This window comes from Arvicola amphibius, chromosome 4, assembly GCF_903992535.2.
Source record: "Arvicola amphibius chromosome 4, mArvAmp1.2, whole genome shotgun sequence".
Lineage (NCBI taxonomy): Eukaryota > Metazoa > Chordata > Mammalia > Rodentia > Cricetidae > Arvicola > Arvicola amphibius.
This window is the reverse complement of record NC_052050.1, coordinates 148,679,208-148,700,139: the sequence shown is the minus strand read 5'-3', so window position 1 is coordinate 148,700,139 and position 20,932 is coordinate 148,679,208. Positions and strand designations below refer to the sequence as shown.

At 43.6% G+C, this 20,932-nt stretch overlaps 2 protein-coding genes across 2 annotated transcripts in view; one reads left to right on the top strand and one right to left on the bottom strand.

Moving 5' to 3' along the window:
- Positions 1–9,351, bottom strand: part of Atp7b (ATPase copper transporting beta) — a 70,357-nt gene extending 61,006 nt beyond the window's left edge. Inside the window, exon 1 of the mRNA XM_038328823.2 lies at positions 9,001–9,351. Within this exon, the coding sequence (XP_038184751.1) occupies positions 9,001–9,084 (84 nt within the window). The 5' untranslated portion in view covers positions 9,085–9,351. The remainder of the gene's footprint in view (positions 1–9,000) is intronic.
- Positions 9,121–19,487, top strand: Alg11 (ALG11 alpha-1,2-mannosyltransferase). Its single transcript, XM_038328824.2, has 4 exons — positions 9,121–9,762; positions 10,950–11,180; positions 14,286–15,217; positions 17,305–19,487. Exons 1-4 carry the CDS (start codon positions 9,719–9,721, stop codon positions 17,574–17,576), a joined length of 1,479 nt encoding a protein of 492 aa, XP_038184752.1. The 5' UTR covers positions 9,121–9,718; the 3' UTR covers positions 17,577–19,487.
- Positions 19,488–20,932: the final 1,445 nt, after the last annotated feature.

The following is a 20,932-nucleotide window of genomic DNA, read 5'->3' as shown; positions in this document are numbered from 1 at the left end:
GTCTTAAAAAGCAGAAAAAAGAAAAATTCCTTAGTGAACTCTGACTTCTCAACACAGAATAAACAGGAAAATTGAATAATAAATAAATAAATAAAATAGGAAATTGTTACTCCCCAGAGAGGATTTCAGGGTGTCCCCCACACTCAAGAGCAGAACCTAAAATCCTTACAACGACCTGTCAGAACACTGTAAGAGAGCACGTGCACTCTCTCTGGTCTGGGTATCTCATACTCTGATGACCATTCTCATCTTCCTGTTCCTTAAATAAAGGGACTTAGAACCACCTGTTCCCTTAGTGTGGAGACTCCTCCCACCAGCATCCCATAGACAGATCCTCCTCCCATCCGCTCTTAGGGATCCTCACTCACTTAAAAACCTCATAAATCAGTTCCCCCAAAACTATTTCATTGAAATTACAAATATTCCCAACTCCTTAGCAACCTTCTCCGCCTTATTTTCCTCGCCAAAGCAGTCAGCCAGCACACGCTACAGTGATTACTGATGTGTGGGCTGTTGGCGAATGTAGATAGGCAGGACTTAGATTCCACGGGGCAGGAACCCTTTGTCAGTTGGTGCCCACGCCTGCTGTGCTCCCAGCGCTGAAACACTGCTGGACTTAGTTTCTCAGCATCTGTTGAATGTATGAATGAACTCCTGTGATTGTAGAGAACTGAAACGTTGCTGGTCCTGAGCCAACTTTATTATCTTGGTTTATCTTAAGCCTTCTTAATAACAATTGCTTGGTCTAACATCCATCCTGTGCCTACTAGATAAATCTTTTTGGGATGTACAACCCTCTAAATTCTCCCAACCAAAGGCTAAGAATTTAATCAGATGGCGCCTGGGGTATAGAGCAAATGTTTCCCTTCCTTTGCTATATCCCACTTCCTGGTGTTCCCCATGATGTATTTGTAATTGTCATTGTTCTGTCTCTATACAAGCATTATAAAACCATTACCACATTAGAGCACGGTATTTAGGGTATCTGTATTTCCAGGCCATTGTCATTCATACTTGGCTACAGAATAAACCATCCTGTACTCCTTTGAAGTGATAGCTGAGTTTTGCCTCAGCTGGTAAAAAATAATTTTAAAAAATATCGAAGACAGGTCTCTGGAAAAAGTCCTGATGACTTAGAACTAGTGAAGACATTTAAACAAGGGCAGGGAATTGGGTTTTGGTTCCATATACAACCATTTTTAGGATCAAATTTAAGTAGATATCTGGAATGCTTTCAAGATCATTCTTCCACTGTCTGAAACATCTGGCTTCCTTCTGTCTATGTTAATCTCCCCATCAAGAGTTTGCTCGACTGCACCCCCAGTGTCTTCGCCCAGTACCCCATTATTCTTTACAGAGCAGGTAGGCTGAGAATTTTCCATCTCAGTCTGCTTCCCTTGTTATGACAGTTTCCATTCTGGATCCATCCTCTTGTGTTCTGCTCTAGAGACCGAGAGAAACCCCGCAGCACTCCATGCACCTTGCTTGGTGTCTTCGTTTGTTAGGCTTTGTTTTGTTTCCATCAAATATCTTAGATCACTGCTCTCTGGATCTACTTTCCACAAGCATCAGGCTGTGGCCACCGTTTATCCAAGTTCTTTGCCACACTGTAATAGAGACGGCCTTCCCTCCAGCTCCCAGTAGACTCCTATCATTTCTATCTGAGTTCTCATGACGATGGCTTTTACTGCTCTATTTCCACCGACACTCTGATCAACCACTGAACTATCTCTGAGGGGATCTGAGTTTTACTACAACCGCTCCCTTCTGAGCCCTCACCAGAATCGCCCTCAACACTTTGTTTACAACAAGCCATGGTTTTTCTGGCCTGACCCAAACTCTTCCAGCTTCAACCTATTTTCCAATTCCAGGTGCCTGCTACAGCGCTCCTTCTCAACACCCGTCTCTTAGTCTATCTGGGCCACTGTAACAACACAGTAATTTATAAAGAACAGAACTGTGTGTCTCACCATTGGAGAAGGCAAGAAATCAAAGATCAAAGCCACTAGGTCAGTGTCTAGTCGGGGTTACGTTTTATTAAGGATGGTGTCTGGTTGCTGCACTGTCCTGAGAGAAGGACCAGTGTCCTCACTGGTCGATGAGACAGAAAGGGGCAGGAGGTAGGAAGCAAACACTTTCCACGAAGACTTTTCACATGGCACCTAATCCCAATTTCACAAGGGCTCAACTCTCCTGCTCAGTCACCTCCGAAAGGGCACAGCCCTTCATATTGTTGCGCCAGGATTATGTTTCAACAAGAATTTAAGGACAAACACATTTAAGTCAGAGAGAGGACATTAAAATAAACATTGGGACAGAAAGACCCTGGCATTCATGGAAGATAGAGGAGAGGTTTCAGGACCGTGATGAAGGCAAAAGCAGAAAGTACTCAGAAGAGCAGGGCTAGGACGGTGGCCTGTGTGTGTAAGGAGCACAGCAAACTGTCATGACAAACGGCTCATGCCTGTAAAAGTCCACAGACCACGTCTACCTGCCAATTCCCCTCAAAGGCATACTTCCCAGGGAGAAATCTTAGAGCAGCCATGTCTAGAAAAAAACACTAAGCACACTGGTATTTTTTAAGCAAATCTTAGATGTTAGCAAAACCAGATAACATATTGTTCATCTATCCAGACACACGTGAAGCATTTTAAAACACAAAAGGCTGAATTACAGAGGCTGCAGATATAGCTCAGTGGTGGAGTTATGTGCTTGGTATACCCACAGCTCTGTGTTCAAACCCAAAGCAATACAACCTGGGCTATAAACACAGAACAAAGAAAGGCAGTTGCCCTCTACAGTGGATACTTCTGTAGACAGTGGGGGGAAAATGAGGGCAGCAGGCTAGGGAGACAATTCAGTGGAAGAAACAAAAAAAAGTGGGAGAAGAGGAAAGAAAAGGAAGTTGGATAAACATGATACTGCTAGATAATATTCTTGCTCTTTTTAGTAGTGGGGTGGGTATCCTAGGTCGTCAACTACAGCCAGAATTAACGAGAACCCACACTAAGGGGCACAACTGTGATGGATTTTTCTTGATTGGATCATTTGAGGTGGGAAGACCCACCCTAAATCTGGGCCACACTTTCTGGTGGTGGCCTATATAAAGGGCATGGAAAAAGGAAGTACCTGCTCTTTGTCTGCTTGCCCCCACTTTTGATGGCAAGTTCGTTCCTTCGCTACTATTAGGGCCCTTCTTCTTCAGGGTCTGTTGCACACTGAAGGCCTAAGACATCCAGCCTTATGGACGGGACAACTATTGGGTTCTGGACTTTCCGTGGGGAGGCAGCCACTCTAATAAACAGTGCGGGGGCTGGTCTATCGGTTCTGTTTCTCTAGCGAGCCTCACTAACACAGGGGATAAACATGCATGTGTCATGAATGTGTACATCATGGAGAAGAGGACACAGGATGTTTCCCACTGTCACTCTGCACCTCCTCCTTGAAGACAGGCTCTCTCACTGAAATGAAAGCTAGCCATTTTAGCTAGGTTGGCTGGCCAGACAGTTCCTATCAGCCTGTTTCTATCCCTACTCCCCACAACGCTGGGTTAACAGGAAACCACCGCTAGGGGCAGCTCCTGCATGGGTGCTGAGACTCAAACTCAGGCCCTCATGCTTGCACGAGGGTCATCAAGCCATCTCCTCAGTCCTGATATTCTTATTCTTAGGTCAGGTGAGGTATAGAGGCATAACCTATAATATTACATTTTAGAACTGGATATAGATGTTTGTATGTAATTCTTCCATAGCCAAATGAACTAATAAAATCATGAGAAAAATGCTAAGTGGTCAAAGAATGAAAACAAAGAAATGCAGGGCTCTTTCTCTGGAGGGAAGCAAGTCCAACAGCTAGGGGAGGGCACAGAGTCCCAGAGAGACTTCAGAATAAAAGCCAGTAGCCGGCTTACCGGGCAGTGAGGTGGGAGTGAAGGGAGGATCGGTCCCCCAGAGTCCAGGCAGGCAGAGGGGAAGGTCAAAGGTTGAGCACGACCTTGAAAAGAAGGCTGAACTGCCCTTTGATTCTACAGAAGAGGAGAAAACGCAGTTTGTACAGCATGGTGACATGCAGGGGAATAAGGCAGAGGTTTAAGGTCAGTCTAGGCTACAGGACCTGGCCTCAAAGAACAAAGAAAAAGGAAAAGGGGGGGGGGGCAAGTTGTAGATCTCAATAAAAATTGGGGAGGGGGTTGCTTGTCGAGGCAGGAAGAAAAGTTAAAGAAAGGACACCCAGGGGTACCAAGCTCCTTAGAGTAAGAAGGGAGAATACTTGTTGAGGGTAAGGAGCAAGATTGAGTCACTGTCCCTCCAACAAATGGTAACAGTGTTTAAGGTCACAACCAGATAGATAAGGGCCAAGTCAAAGGCACTACCGAGATAAGGAACAAACTGCTAGCAGATCCAGCTACACAGTTGCCTGGCTTTTTTGGCACCAGCAAAACTTACATTCTAAAAGGGCGGATTTCACAATTTCTGGCCATTATTTGGCTAAGGGGTTAGCTCTGTGTACAGGCGCAAAGCTCTGGGCTCCAGCTTGCTCTGGCTAGTCTTCACGTCAACTCGACACAGGCTAGAGTCATTCTGGAAGCGGAAATCTCAATTACGGCAAGGCGGTGGGGAATTTTCTGAATTAATGACTGATATGGTTGGGCCCATCCCATACGGAGTGGGTGCCACCCTGGATGATATAAGCAAGCAAGGCATGATGAGCGAGTCGGTAAGCAGCACCCCTCCGTGGCTTCTGCATCAGTTCCTGCCTCCATGCGCCTGGCCTGTTTGGGTCCCTATCCTGACTCCCCTCAGTGATGGGCAGTGATGTGGGACTGTGTGACGATCAAGCAGACCTTTCCTCCCCCGGCTGCTTTTGGTCCCAGTGTTTATCACAGCACTAGACACAGCCCTAGCCACACAAGGAAAAGAAAGCTATTCTGGTCTGCTCTGCTCTGCTGCGTCCACCTTTGAACTGCTATTTTCTTCTGTAACTTAGTTTAAAAAACAAAGGGTTAGGATGCACCTAGCACGGATAAGGTGTAGCAAGTTCCCAACATCAAGAGAAATAAATAAATGAACTAAACATTAACAGGCACTTTCAAAATTTCACCTGGTAATGGTTTTGTTTTTTTCCCCTCATTTAGTTGGGAACAATATAGAGTCACTTGACCAATGACACTTCCTTATACCTGTGCTGTGGTTATCAGTAACCATGGGCCACCCTCTGATTCAAACTGAAATGACTGTCAGTAAAGCATTTAAAACCCAGCTACGGGGCTGTGGAGTGGGCTCTGCGGTTAGGTGCTTTGGCTGCTCTTCCAGAGAACCCAGATTTGATGCCCAGCAGCTCACAACTGTCTGTAACTCCAATTCCAGGGGATCTACTTCTCTCTTCTGGACACCAGGCACTAACGTGGTGCACAGATATATATATATATGAAGGTTAAAAACACTCATACACCTAAAAATAAGTAAGAGAAAAGAAAGCTGTAAAAAAAGAAACTGAAATTATAAAGGAAACAATAAACACAAATTAAAAGTTAGGCTTGGTACAGTGCATACCTGTAAATCAGGCTTTGAAGGCCCTAAACCACCTGGTAATTGCTGCCCCACGGAGAGGCCCCTGAAGAAAAACACAATGGGTGAATTAATGATTCATTCACTCTTAAACAACTGAAGGGAACCTTTACAAAGTATGGGGAAAAAAGGAAGCCCACTGTGGTGACTCACGCCTGTAATTCCAGGACTGGGTAGGAGGGTGTAAGTCTTAGACCAGCCTGCGCTCCATAGTAAGTAGCAGGCCAGCCAGCGCTACCTAGCAAGATCCCCACCTCAGGAAGAAAACTATATTATGAAATAGTCTCATTCCCTTCAATGCTACCCATACACCTTAAGAGCTAACTCCAACCTATATTGCTGTTAGTACTTCCCTGGGCTCTGGAGTAGCGGCTGGATGGCCTACTCTGTACTGGGAAAGCATCCTGTGGAGGATATGCTTGGTATTTATTTATGGGGGAGGTTGAGACAGGGATTCTCTGTGTAACAGCCCTGATTTTGTCTTGGAATTTGCTCTGTAAACCAGGCTGGCCTTGAACTTACGGAGATTTGCCTGCCTCTGCCTCTCTAGTGTTAGGATTAAAGGTGTGCACCACCACCGCCCAGCTGAGGATGTGCCTGAAATGTTTAAGTCTGACCCCCATGTTCAAGCATCTCTGAGTTGCAAAGTTAAGCCAAATCATTAATTCAATAATACCAGATGGCATAACCAAGTACCATGAAGTCCCAACAATGGTGTGCTTTTTGAGAAAGCTGGTCAGGCTGACCTAGGACCAAATACTAAATTTGCTCTTATTAGCAAGCTTCCTTGAGCAAGTTCTTTAACTGCTGCCTCAGTTTCCCCACCAAGGAGGCCTGGATGTTGTTTGAAGTTCTAATAGTGCCTGAAGTTAGCACAGATCCCCTGGGGCAAGGGCTGCTTACGCGGCTATTAGTAGGGATCCTGCCCAACGTTAGGATGTCCAGTTCACTACAGCAGTTCGCAGGACATACATAACAGAGGGCGTAGTGAAAGAACAGTCAAGTGGAAGAGATGCACAGAGCCAGGGGGAGGGGATGGGTTCCCAGAGGTCCCACACCGTCAGCCCACAGGCCACCCACACACCCTTCATCTTCACAAGGTTTACTTCCTGGAAGTTCCCCAAACTCATCATTTCGAAGTTATTTGAGACTAACTTATCTTCAGTCCCTCACTTCCCCCAAGGGTGGGTTCTACTGAGAGTCTAGTATAATCATTCTAAGGAATTTGGGAGAGGTCTGCCTCTAAGGCAAAAAGTGGGTGAGGTCTGCCTCCACAGATAGCAAATGGTCACCAGGTCCTTAGCAGTATCCACTCTCGGCTTCTGGACGGAATGTAGACGTATTCTTTTTCAGATATTCTATTTCATCTTCCCTGGAGAGACACCCATGCTTCATTAACATTCCTGGTTTCTTAGTGCTTCTCAGTAAGTACAAGGACCTCTGTGTCCCCAGCACCTACCCTGTAGTTACCATTGCCCTCCTACTCCTATTCTTCAAGAATGTAAACTTCCCTAAGTCACACCTGGAACCTCAGACCTCAGTATTTCTGACACAATACTCAAGAAATCATCTGTCAAACAACAGCACCAAAAAGGTAATAGAATGATCACAGCTAATGCCAGGGCTGGCACACGGGACGCAGTCACTGGTGGGATGCTAGGGCCCCAAAATTAAAACAAAAACCTCTATCAAAGCACTCATGAGCACAAGACCATGGATTTGATTTTCAGCACGGTAAAAACAGAATAAAGACAGACAGAGACATGGGTTGTGAGAATTAAATGAGAGTGAACACAGAGAAATATAAAAATAATACATCTAGCACATACGAAGCCCGGGACTTTGGCTAAAGCCATTATCAGTGTAATTCACAGGAGGGCGAGGTCAACATGGGCCAGGGCAGTTAACCAATCGCTCCAAGGAGAGGCACAGGTCTTGAATTTCACAGGGACAGTGCAAAAGATAGGCCATGTCTCCTCCTGTGTTCTGGCCACCACTACCCAGTGTGTGCTGTCTTCACACCACGGATCAAACGCAGTTTTCACACTCTAAGAATTACCCATTCACCACCCTCTCCCCACCCGCCCATCAGCCCACTCTTCTCATTTCTCCACACCTGAGCCTAAATGAATTTCGCTAAAGGCACACTCAACAAAACTGCTGGATTAATTCGTTTCAGAGACCTGTACAAAAGGAGCAAAATACTCTCCAATCCCAGACATCCAGACCTAAAGAAATACTCAAGAATATATAATAAAGCTGGGTGGTGGTGCAGCGGGCCTTTAATTCCAGCATTCAGAAGGGAGAGGCAGGCGGATCTCTGTGAGTTCGAGGCCAGCCTGGTCTACAAGAGCTAGTTTCCAGGACGGGCTCCAAAGCTACAGAGAAACCCTGTCCCGAAAAACAAAATAACAAAAACAAAACAACAACAAAGAATATAAAAATCAAATATAGGACCAGCTGAATGGCTCTGTGGGTGAAGGCACCAAGCCTAATCTCCTTCCCTCCCTCCCCCATACAATCAATCAATCAATCAATAAATAAATAAATAAATGTTTTTTAAGTTCAAGTACAAATAAGGCAAGATGAGTCACTGAGTAACGACACATGCCTTTAAGCCTGATGACCTGAGTTCAGCCTGCAGGACACACACAGTGGAAAAAGAGAAATAACTCCAGCAAGCTGCCCCGACCTCCATAACAAATGGGTACACACACACACACACACACACACACACTTAAATGATTCAAGTGCAAAGATCATGTCAACTTTGAAATAGGGAAGGAAAGAAACCAGCAGGACTACCCACAAGGGAATCATCAACAGACTATAGGGGACACCTATGTCACTTGTGAAACAATCTGCAAAACATAGTTACCTGAAAAAAGTCGGAGAATATAAAAAGTGATTTCTATTAGGCAAGACGAAATATTTTAAAACAACACACAAATCTTCAAGAATTATTCATATTCAATAATACTTTCTGACAGGAGACATACGTGAAGAAAATAACAGGAAAACAGATCTGCTTTTCTTGTTAAATATTTCTGTATTGTTTGTATTTTTAAGAGATTGCATTAATTGACTACTTGTATTATTAAAATGAGTGCCTTGAAGCTACAAGACTCGGATGTAGACTATTTGAGAAGCCAGGCTCCAGATCGCGACTAATCCACCCCCAGGCAAGAAGTTTTGAGCAACTAGAGCTTTTGCACAGTAATCCCACGCTCAGAGCCCAGAAAAGTGCCGGGCTCTAAATGGTTGAACACCAAAAGATCAAGGCACACTCGATCTCGAGTGCTTTTCCCCCAGACCACCCCTTGAGCTGGGGTCCGGAGGGGAACGTGTCCTCAGTCACGAGTCCTGGAGGAACCGAGGAGGAAAGCGCTTCGGGCAGGTGCGCGGAGCGCGCGGTCCGAGGAAGTTAACTTACTTTCCGACCGGTCTCTTTGGCTGAGACCTGTCTCTCTTGCTCAGGCACCGTCCCCACAAACGCCAACTTCTTCCTGGGATCCATCCCGGAGCCCAAAGGTCACCTGGTCAGGGGACGGAAGGGCGACTTTACAAGCCAGGGAGAGGAGGCGCGAAGACGCGCATTCGCGGTTCCTGGGGAACACCCGGCGCTGCGGACTCGGGGCAGCGAGGTCGGCGATGCGCCCGGGAGGAGCTGCAGCCCGGGGCCACAGCCGCAGGACGCCGGCTCCCGCGCAGCCCCCTCTCCAGCCCGCGTCCCGTTCCCGCGACCGACGGGGACCCGCCACCACCTCTGAGAGAGTGGACTCTGGACGGGAAGAGCACCGCGCCGCCCGCCCGCACCTCCCATTGGGTCCCGACCTGGTGCCCGTACCGCGGTGGGGGCGGGACGGGGCGCCCGCGAGGGGGGCTTCCAGACGTGGGGGGGGGGGGCGAGGTCAGGAGAAGCCGCCGTCCATCACAGGCCACGCCCCCGACCCCCCACGCCCATCACCGCCGTGGTGCGGCCCAAGTGGGCGGGCCCCTGTGCGCCCCGCCCGTGGGAAGCGGCGCTTCGGGAGCCCGTAGGGAGGCGTGTAGGCCGGAGGGGCGTGGCTAGAGCACACGCTTCCCCAGGAGCCAATAGAGGAGAAGCACAGCCGAGCACTTCCGGGCGGCGAGGTTGGGGGGTGGGCAAGATGGCGGCGGACGCGGGGAGCTGGCCGCTGTGCGCACTGCTGAGGTGAGGAGCGTGGTGGCCTGAGCTCGCGAGGGTCCCCTCCTTGGTGGAGGTCCCTGAGGCCACCCAGCCGAGCTCCGCCGAAGGGCTTTCTTCGTCGTGCCTCAGTTTACCGCAGCCGTTAAGCGTGCCTGCTACTGGCCGAGCAGCTGTTTCCTTACCTGTCATTGCCGCTTCTCTCTCAGCTCCGTAAACCGATTGATTCATTCTCTGCTTCTTGACCCTCTGTTGGTTTATTTTTTTTTCCTGCCTGATGTTTAAATTATAAATATGTTGGTTTTGTTTTTAGGCTAAATATAGTTTCCTTTGTAAGAATTAGGAAATAGAAATAATAATAATAAATAGTAATTACCGCTGCCCTAATAGTTGTATATTTCAACATCTTCCTAACCTATGAAGGCCTACCTAAGTTCTTTCAGCTTCTATGTACGTTTGTTCAGGTTGAAATTTTAGAGCTAGCAGCCAGGGAATGGCGGGGGTGGTGCACACCCTTAATCCCAGCACTCAGGAGGCAGAGGCATGCGGATCTCTGAGTTCGCGGCCAGTCTGGTCTACAGAGTGAGTTCCAGGACAGCCAGGACTGTTACACAGAGAAACCCTGACTCAAAAAAACAAAAAAAGTGAGAGAGGGGGGGGGAGGGAGGGAGGGAGGGAGGGAGAGAGAGAGAGAATTTAGAGTTAGTATAATGGCGGTTTGAAGTGGGTCCATGCGTTCTTGCCAAAGTTTGTGTTACATCTTCATTTTTGTACTTTCTACTTCTAGTTCTAAAGTGATTGTTAAAATTATGACTAGGCTAGTTCTAGCACATTCTTGTTTCTTCCTGCTGTTTGGAATGCCTCCAGCTCTGTGCTGTGTACGTGTAGTGGCTAACTTTCAGCATTATGATGGCGATTTGATGACTAGTTCATAACTTTGCATTATAGTTACCTTTCTTTAAAGCCTTTTGCTTAAATACGGGTAAATATTGGCTAGGAGTTAAATGTTTGCTTGGCATGTATAAGGCCCTGAATTCAATCACCACCAGTGAGGTGGGGGAGAGTATTAAAAATAATTGGATATTTTGTTTTCAGATTTATAAGCTACAAAAATTCTAATACTAAGATATTAAGCAAATATGTAAAAGTAAACTTTAATTTGTAGCCTTTTTTTAAATTGACAACAAATTGATTTTCACCTTTTATTATTTCAGATTTTTTTATTCACTGTTCTTTCCTGGGCTAATAATATGTGGAGTTCTGTGTGTATGTTTGGTCATTGTCCTTTGGATAATCAGGCGACATCTACAGAGGAGAAAAAAGTCAGTCTCAACTAGCAAAAATGGAAAAGATCAAATGGTGGTCGCCTTTTTCCACCCTTACTGCAATGCGGGCGGCGGCGGAGAGAGAGTTCTATGGTGCGCTTTGAAAGCCCTGCAGAAAAAGTAGGTATGCATCTTTCTTAGCTAATACACTACGTTGCTGCTTGCCTCCTAAGATCATACTGAATTTTAGGTTCAGCCCAGTGTTCCACAGCTATCATCCCACCTCCTCCAGTGGGTAACATGGGAGGATCAGTTGAGCTCTGGAGTTGTAAGCCAGCCTAGGCAACATCAGGAGAACCACCTCTCTCAAAAGGGGACGAAAAAAAAGCTAGCTTTTAAAACATGCTCTTCTCAGATAAAAACACTAAGCTATGTGAACAAAACCTATGTGACTAGTCCCGTCAACATCCCGTCATAGATGGAGAGGGGCTTCTAAGGCTCCACCCATTCATGAGAAGCTAAAGGTAGTTAGTGCTTGCTGGAGGTGGGGGAGTTATAGTCCTTGGTGCTGCAGCCGCTAGTAAGTTGCCCTTGTTTAAATAACTCTCTACCTGTGCTCACACGGGTGCCCCTAATTAAATGCCCACATACCAGAAAAAGACGTGAAGGTAGGAACAAAGAAATTGGTTGGGATGGGGAAGATGATAAGATATGGGGACAAGGGATATGATCTTAGTGTGTATATGTAATAACTTTGTAGAAAATAATTATATTTGTTTATATTTGGTTTTATCAAGGCAGGGTCTCACTGTGTATCTCTGGCTGTCCTGTATTGCACTATGTAGACCAGACTGACTTCAAACCCACAGAGACCAGCATACCTTTGCCTCCCAAGTGCAGGGATTTAAGGACATGCACCAATATGTCTAGTTGAAAATAATTTTTATAAAGTGTCTAAAAATATATAAATATTTTTGTATGAAACTTATCCAGGTAAGAACATATTCCCAGATTCCCTTAGGAAAACAACCCCAAATTATCTTAAATGTCTTAACATTTTCCTTGTTGGCATGCTTTTTAACTAAGAAAGATTTACAGTCTTTACAAAAAACCAAAATAACTAAACATGTAGTTTGGGTGAGCATTTGTGTATGCATGTAGAGTCCCAGAGCTAATGTTAGGTGTCATATTCAGTTAATCTCTACATATATAATATGAATAGTGTTCTTCTGCATGTATACCTGCAGGTCAGAAGAGGGCACCAGATCTCATTACAGATGGTTGTGAGGCACCATGTGGTTGCTGGGAATTGAACTCAGGACCTCTGAAGATCAGGCAGTGTGACTACCAAGCCATCTCTCCAGCCTCAATTTTTTTTTTTTTTTTGGTTTTTCAAACAAGGCTTCTCTATGTAACAGCCCTGGCTTTTCTGAAACTCGTTTATTAGACCAGGCTGGCCTTGAACTCACGGAGATCCGCCTGCCTCTGCCTACTGAGTGCTGGGATTAAAAGCATGCACTACCACCACCTGGCCCAATGGCTGCCACTTTTATGTGGGTTCAGGGGCTGCAAACACTGGTCCTTACACTTGTATGGCATGTGCTTTACTGAGCCATCTCCTTGGCCCAAGTCTATAGTTTTGGTATTATATTGTAATCAGGATATAATTGTGTATGTATATATGTATGTTACTTAGAATGTGTTTAAGAGAATTTGTTATGTTAGAATTAGTTAAATAGCTGAGGAAATCTGTCTGAAAATTGGGGTACCAAAAAAGGGAACAATATGTTTATAACTACTTTAAAACAAGGGAATTAATTTTTTAAAGATTTTAGTTATTTTTATTTTATGTATATTATTACCTGCGTGTATGAAAGTGCAAGATATGCATGCAGTGCCCACAGAGGCCAAAGAGGGCATTGGATCCTTATGAGCCACCATGTGGGCACTGAGAACCGAACCCAGGTCATCTCTGTAAGAGTAGCAAGTACTCTTAACCACTGAGACATGTCTCCAGGGCCAGGAATTAATTTCTTAATGGAATGTGGTTAACTGTCCCCAGTCAGTTACACTTCATTATGTAGATTTACATATGTGGGAGCAGTATTACAAATGAGGGGGGAAATACTAAGTAATGCCTTAGAATTATGATTCTGTCTATCAGGGCTGGAAGGATGGCATAGCAGTTAAGAGTGCCCGCTGCTCTTCCAGAAGACCTTAGGTCAGTTCTCAGCATCCAAATCAGGTGCTTCATAATTACCTAAAACTCTAGCCCTTAAGAGTCTAACACCTTCTTCTGGCCTCCTGGGGTACATACATACATGTAGCATACACTCTCAGTAACATACAATACACATAAACAAAAATAAATCTTAAAGAATTATGATCATTTCTTAAGATAGCTTTGGTGAATATTAGGTTTTGTTTTCTTAGTATTTCATTACTGCTTTATATAAAGAACCATGTAAAATAAGGTTCTTTATGTCACACACACACACACTTTGTCTTTTTTGTTTATTTTCTGTGATACTAAAGGTTGAACTCAGGACCTTGTGCATGATGGGCAAGTGCTCTGCAGCTAAACTACTTAAAATAAAATGTTTACTATTTCCTAAGAGTGAAAACCTCTTCTTGGTATGTCAGGAATATCTGTTGGAATTTGCTCCATTTAAAACCCATAGTAGAAGGAATGTCAAATAATTAGAAGACGTGATACCTTAGTCTTATAGGATGACTATAACATAATATCTTAAACTGGATAGTTTATAAACAAGAGAAACGTACTGCTCGTAATTCCAGAGGTTGGAAAGTCTACAGTCCAGAGCCAAAGGATGTGATTCACTCATAGGTAACTGCTGCTTGCTGCATCTTCGTGCTGTGATGGAGTGAATGTTCTCCTTTAGTCCTCTTATAAGGTCCCACAAAGGATGAGTGTAGTGCAGGGGTGAAGTGTATATTATATATGCACAGGGGCCTGGGTTCAGTCTTCAGCAGCAGAAAGTTTTAAAAGGCACAATTCCTGTTATTCCCATTTGAGTTCCTTTCCTTTTCATGCCACTCCTAAGTTTCAGCTGCAGAATGTGCAGGTAACAACCAAACTACAGCACATGGTCTCGTTTGAAAAAGTAAGTTAAAACCTCAAGGAAGGGTGGAATCAGTAGTTTAAATGCAATAAATGAAAAGGGGTAGAAAACATTTTAGTATAAAAATAAGCTTGCTTGTGATTATGAGGAAATTGTAGCATTTGTCTGAATTTTAACTGAAATTAATAACATTTTCTTTCAGGTATCCTGAAGCGGTTTATGTAGTGTATACTGGTGACAGTAATGTCAGTGGTCAACAGATACTAGAAGGTGCTTTCAGAAGATTTAACATCAAGTTAGTTCACCCAGTACAGTTTGTTTTCTTAAGGAAGCGCTACCTTGTGGAAGATCGTCGGTATCCCCACTTCACATTGCTGGGGCAGAGTCTTGGATCCATTCTTCTTGGCTGGGAAGCTCTGATGCAGCGTGTTCCTGATGTTTACATCGACTCAATGGGCTATGCTTTCACACTCCCTCTGTTTAAATATGTGGGGGGCTGCCGAGTTGGGAGCTATGTTCATTATCCCACTATCAGCACTGACATGCTCTCTGTAGTGAAGAATCAGAACACTGGATTTAATAATGCAGCTTTCATTAGCAGGAATGCTCTTCTCAGCAAAGCAAAGCTCATCTACTACTATTTATTTGCTTTTATTTATGGCCTTGTTGGTTCTTGCAGTGATGTAGTCATGGTGAATTCCACCTGGACACTGAATCATATTCTCTCTCTGTGGAAAGTTGGCCATTGCACTAACATTGTTTATCCACCTTGTGATGTGCAGACATTTCTGGACATCCCCTTACATGAGAAAAAAGTGACCCCAGGACATTTGTTGGTTTCCATTGGCCAGTTCAGACCTGAAAAGAATCACGCTTTACAGATCAAAGCCTTTGCTAAATTGCTAAATGAGAAGGCACCTGAGTCACACCCTTCACTTAAACTTGTCCTTATTGGAGGGTGTAGAAACAAAGATGATGAGCTTCGCGTAAACCAACTGAGAAAACTGTCTGAGAATTTGGGCGTTCAAGAAGATGTGGAATTTAAAATAAACATTTCATTCGATGAATTGAAGAATTACCTGTCTGAAGCAACAATCGGGCTGCATACCATGTGGAATGAGCATTTTGGGATTGGTGAGTTTTTCTTTCCAGCAAGTTGTTTGATACTGCATGATATGCATTTAGGTCCTTATCTTAATTATTTACATACTGCTGTGGCAAACACCATTACCAACACAATTTATAAAAGAAAAATTAGGGAGCTCATGGTTTCAGGATTAGAATCCATATTAGTAACACAAAGCCATGCTGACAGAAAACAACTCAAAGCTTATATATGGTTCCACAACTTGGAGTCAGAGAGAGATGCACAGAGAATGTGCAAGTCTTTTGAAATGTCAAGGCCTGCTCCCAGTGACATACCTTCAATAAGGTCACAGCTCCTAATCTTCCCAAACAAGTCCACCCTCTGGAAACCACATATTGAAATACATAAGCTTATGGAGAATATTCTCCTTCAAACCATCACAGTTGTTTCGATTGTTCTAGAAGCCTCTACTAAGGCTGTAAGTCACTCTAATAAATCCTATAATATATGTACTTAGTCTGTCAGTTCTGTTCCCTTAGAGAGCCCTGACTAATACAGTGTGGCACAGGCAGCTGCAGAACTGGGGAAAGTGTGAGAGCAAGAGGAAGCTCAGTAAAGAGCTGAGCAGGAGCAGGTGAGCAGGCAGAAGAGGGGAGGCTACAGGAATGGTTATGGACTGTGCTTTGCAAACATGGAACTGGGGTTTAGTGACAGAAAAGGAACTGGGCTCCAGACTGCACAGTGGGGAAGGGAAGAGGCCAGGAAAAGATGACTAGTAAGAGAACGGGAAGCAAAGGTAAACAGTGAGAGCACCTGGAGTCTGTGAGTACAGAAAGCATCATGGCTAGGTCTGTTTAGGAGAGGGAATGAAACCGGAGTGCAACTAGGGAAGGCCGAGGAGAGTAACTACACCTTCACATACGTCATGTGACAGGCAATAACCAAAACTTACCCAACTCCACCTTGCTGTTGAACACAGGCAGCTGTGTGTTTTGTGAGCAGCAGCACACTTTAGCTCTCTAAGGTTGTTTACACTTTCATCTGCCAATGTTATTGAACCTCTTAAAACTTTATACTTTTGATGTTTTCTATCTTCTGATGCTTGTTCATCTTTTATCATCTTGGCAAGATTGTCTAGTTTTCTACTTTGTGTAGTATATTCTTCCCCCGCCGCACTCCCCACTTTGAGACGAGACGGGAGGATCTCACATAGCTTAGCCAGGCCTGGAACTTGCTGTGTAACTAAGGATGGCCTTGAACTATTGATCTTCCCTATCTACTCCCAATGGCTAGAAATATAGGTGTGCACCATCATATGTAGTGTTTAATGTGGTACTAGGGTTCAAACCCAGGGTTTCATGCATATGAGGCAAGCACTCATCCTACTGAACTATATCCTCAGTCCCAGTGTATTGACTTCATAGAATATTTCTGTAGACCTCCATCTACTTGTCTGTTTTAATTAAGAGTGAAGCAACATTATTATGACACTTTAAAGACTAAAAGGCTTAAAGGAATGGGTGCTGGGGAGGTAACTCACTGAGTATCCTGCTCACAGTGCAAGCATTAGTACCTAGGTTAAGTCCCCAGCACCCATGTAAAAGCAGATGTGGCAGCATACCTATAACTCCACCACTGGTGGTGGAGTGTTATGGTGACCCCCAACCATAAAATGATTTTCATTGCTACTTCATAACTGTAATTTTGCTACTGTTATAAGTGGTAAATATCTGTGTTTTCCGGTGGTCTTGGGAGACCCCTGTGAAAGGGTTGTTTGACTCCCCGACCCCCAAAAGGGGTTCAACCCAGAGGTTGAGAACCATGGCTCTAGTTAATGTTTAACTCACTGGCCAGACAATCTAAACAAAACAGTGAGCTCCAAAATCAGCGAGGGTCTGGCAATCAGTGGAGAGCAATAGAGCAAGCTGAAGTTAACCTCTGTCTTGCGTGGGCACCTTCACAGGCAATCACACACACAAATCCTTAAAATTGTTTTATTTTGTATCATGTTAAATAAGCAGATTTCTAGACTCACAAATATTTAATCAAATGTTTCTAGATTTCAGAATTTTTTAAGATTTGTATTTATCAAAAACTTAAAATTTTATGTGTTTTATTGCTGTTTCTTTCTCAGGAGTTGTGGAGTGTATGGCAGCTGGCACAATTATCCTTGCACACAATTCAGGAGGCCCAAAGCTTGACATTGTCGTTCCTCATGAAGGACAAATAACTGGATTTCTGGCTGAGAGTGAGGAAGGCTATGCCGAAACCATGGCTCATATCCTCTCTCTGTCTGCGGAGAGGAGACTTCAGATCAGAAGGACTGCTAGAGCGTCTGTGAGCAGGTTTTCTGACCAGGAGTTTGAAGTCGCATTCCTGTCTTCTGTGGAGAAGTTACTCTCATAATGCCAAATCTATGCACATTCTAGATATTTTATACAAAGTGGAGCTGGGGGTGTGGATCAGTGGTAGAGCCTGTGCTTGGTGTGTGCAAGGCCCTGTGTTCCATCTCCAGCATCAAGAAGTAAAAGGAAATGCTTCATTTGGAAATGCTTTCACATGTAAATATTTTATACGTTTATTCTCTATTGTGATAAAGGCATCCTGAGCAATATTCTCACAATGTGTATATACACATGGTAGTATTAAACAAAATGGCAAAATTATCTTTATGGAAAAAGTAATCTCATATAGCTTAATTTACAGATTTTACATTAATATTTGGTCTCAATATCTGAACAGTATAATTCTTAAAGAAAAAATTACCAATCAAGCCAAGCAGTGGTGGCACACTCCTTTAATCCCAATACTCGGGAGTCAGAGATCAAACCTGGAGAGAGCCATGCTCATGGTGCACAAGTGCTTTAACCAGTGCATGCTTTACCCCAACCCCAGGAGTCCTGGCAAACAACAGCATGGGTAACCCTTTTAAGTATACCAAATAATTTTCTTAAAAGGAAAAAGAAGCTTCAAACAGACATCTTAATCCTAGTCTAAAACATCAATCAAGAGATGGGATAGACTGGTCTCTTCATGGGTGTGTATAGATATGTTGAAGTCAAAACACAGACAACAATCTTCCCCATAACTAGGTTTGTGTGGAAGTTGGGTTTTGTTTAGTGCTCACCACAGATCATTTCTGTGGGTTTCACATCCATTAACAGCCCCACCCACTTAAGGCTAAAAGTCAGCCTCAATCCATTCAACAGAATAGGAAGCTACCGTTGCTTTTCTGAAGCATATCTTATCACGGTGCCAGGTGGTAGTTAGTATGCTGGGCTGGACCTGGCTTCACCATTCACAAATATCCGACCTGCTAACACTGAAGCTATGCCTTAAATTTTTTGATTCTTGGGTGTTTCATCTGAAATCAAGCTGTTAATACCTTCAGAATTGTGATATAAGATGTGAAGTGTATGAAGCGACTCTGCAGACTAAGCATTGCCTTGGTAAAAGTAAGAACCAAAGATACAGTGACCTGATAGGGGAAATGGTGTGTGGGGTGTGTATCCGGGGTGGTTTTTAGGGAAGGGGGAGGAGGTAAATAATGGAGTAATGGAGGGAGGCCAGCAAAATAAAAATAAGGATGTCAGAAAAAGCCACCAAGAGTCATATTGTTAAGCAATACCACCAAAAATTTTTTTTTAACCAAAAAAAAAAAAAAATTTTTAAAAAACCTGTAATACATGTAATTCTGTGTAATTTTATAGCTATCTTTGAGGTAAAATTTGGCTATAGCTCACACAGCCTACCCATCCACACAAAATATTAGGACTAAAGATTATAGAAATTGGAATTTAAAAAGCAGAATGTGATGGAAGAAGAAGAGATTTTAACTTCAAAATTATTTTCATGTATCAAAAGCATAAAATATGGTTTACATGTATATTCTTTTCCAGTGTTCCTAAGAAGGTTCTACAGATTTTTTTTTTTATAGATGTCAGGTACTGTGCAAAATGTCAAGGCTCGTCTTTAACTGTCTCTAGGAAACCTGTGAGCAGCTGTTAAGTTCCCCACAGTTGTGACTTTTCAGCGGTCCACAGCAGGGATTCACATTCCTATTACAGTGTGTGAAGTCACAACTGTGAGTATATGTTCCATTGTCTGTACAATATATTTATAACTAATGTGATGTAGAGCTAGTGATATAAAATCCACTTGTAGCTAAATCTGACGGTTGATTTCTCTACTTCAATTAAAATATTTATATTATTTTTCCACTTCCCCTTACCCCTCAGACTCTCCTACCTCTGAAGTTGATGGTCTCTTTTTCCTTAATTATTGCTATATGTGTATGCAAATAAATTTGTAAATGCAGTTTCTGGGTCCCTTTGGTGTTGCTTGTCTGTATTGTTTTAGGGATGACCACTGGTATTAGATGACCAATTAGGGGGCTCATCCCTAGCGAAAACTAATTCTTTGTCACCAGTCATTAATTCCCTGTAGCTCTTAATCTATGAAAGAGGCTCTCAACCTGTGGGTCAAGACCCCTTTGGGGGTCGCATATCAGATATCCTGCATAGCAGATATTTATATTACAGTTCAAAACATTAGCAAAATTACAGTTATGACATAGAATGAAATAATTTTATGGTTGGGGTCACCACAACTTGAGGAACTGTATTAAAAGGTCACAGCATTAGGAAAGTTGAGAACCCTCATCTAGGGATTGAGCCATGTAAGATTTCCTCATCCACTTTGACTCTCAACTGGAGTGGTCACTCTTCAGGTCTTGTTTAGGCATATTGTTAAGATTTTGTGGGTGTAGATTCCTCTGTCATATCTAGAAAGTAAGAATATTGCAACAGACTACCTGGTCCTCTGGCTCTTAAAATCTTTCTACCCCTCTCTTGTGTAATGTTCGCTGTACCTTAGGTGTAAGGGTTGTGTTGTAGATGTATCAGTTGGGACTGGGCACCCCACAGCAACTCTTCTCTACACTGGACCAGATGTAACTTCCTATGATGGTCTCCATCTGCTGCAGAATGAAAACTACACTTATCCATGGTATAAAGATAGATACTTAAAATGCAGTTTGATAAAGTGGTTTTTGAAAGTGGCAGCAATATATTCTCAAAAATCCATGACCTCACTAACCAGACATGATTTCCCTTCTCTTGTATGATCCTTCCATCCAATTTGGCAGCTATTGGTTACTACCAGTATATAAGTACCACTGTTGCACATTTAGAGACAGCTCATGCTGGTCATTGTTGAGGCTTATAAGCATCACAGCTGAGCAAGACTAATGATTGCTATCCTCCCTTGGCAGCTGGCAAAGCACCTTCCTGTATTATGAATTCGAGTTTTCAGTCAAAAGAGGAAGCTTTCCAGTCAGATCACCTTGAATCCTGCAAGTCTTGTGTCCAAAGTGTGTGACAACAATGGGGACTTACCTTCAATTCCGTTAGGTAACAAAGGCAATAGTGATGTCCTATATTGTCTTGGGGGTCTCTTGATCAGTCCCATGACCAACAACTCAAAAGAAGGTTTCTGATATCGGGTACTGGGGGTTTTGTTAGCTAGTCTATGGTTCTTGGGGGAGGAGAGAACATTGTCCTGAGTCCTCTTAGAAACCAAACCATCTCTCCAGCCCTTTATAGAGGTGCCTTAAGTGAATTAGAAATAGTTATATCTCACATAGTTGGTTTTGGTGTTGGGAATCAAACCCAAGTTCTTGTGCATGCTAAGCATGTACCTTACCTCTGAGCTATACCACCAGCCCCCGCATGCCCTAATTTAATAATTTCCAGAGTATTTTA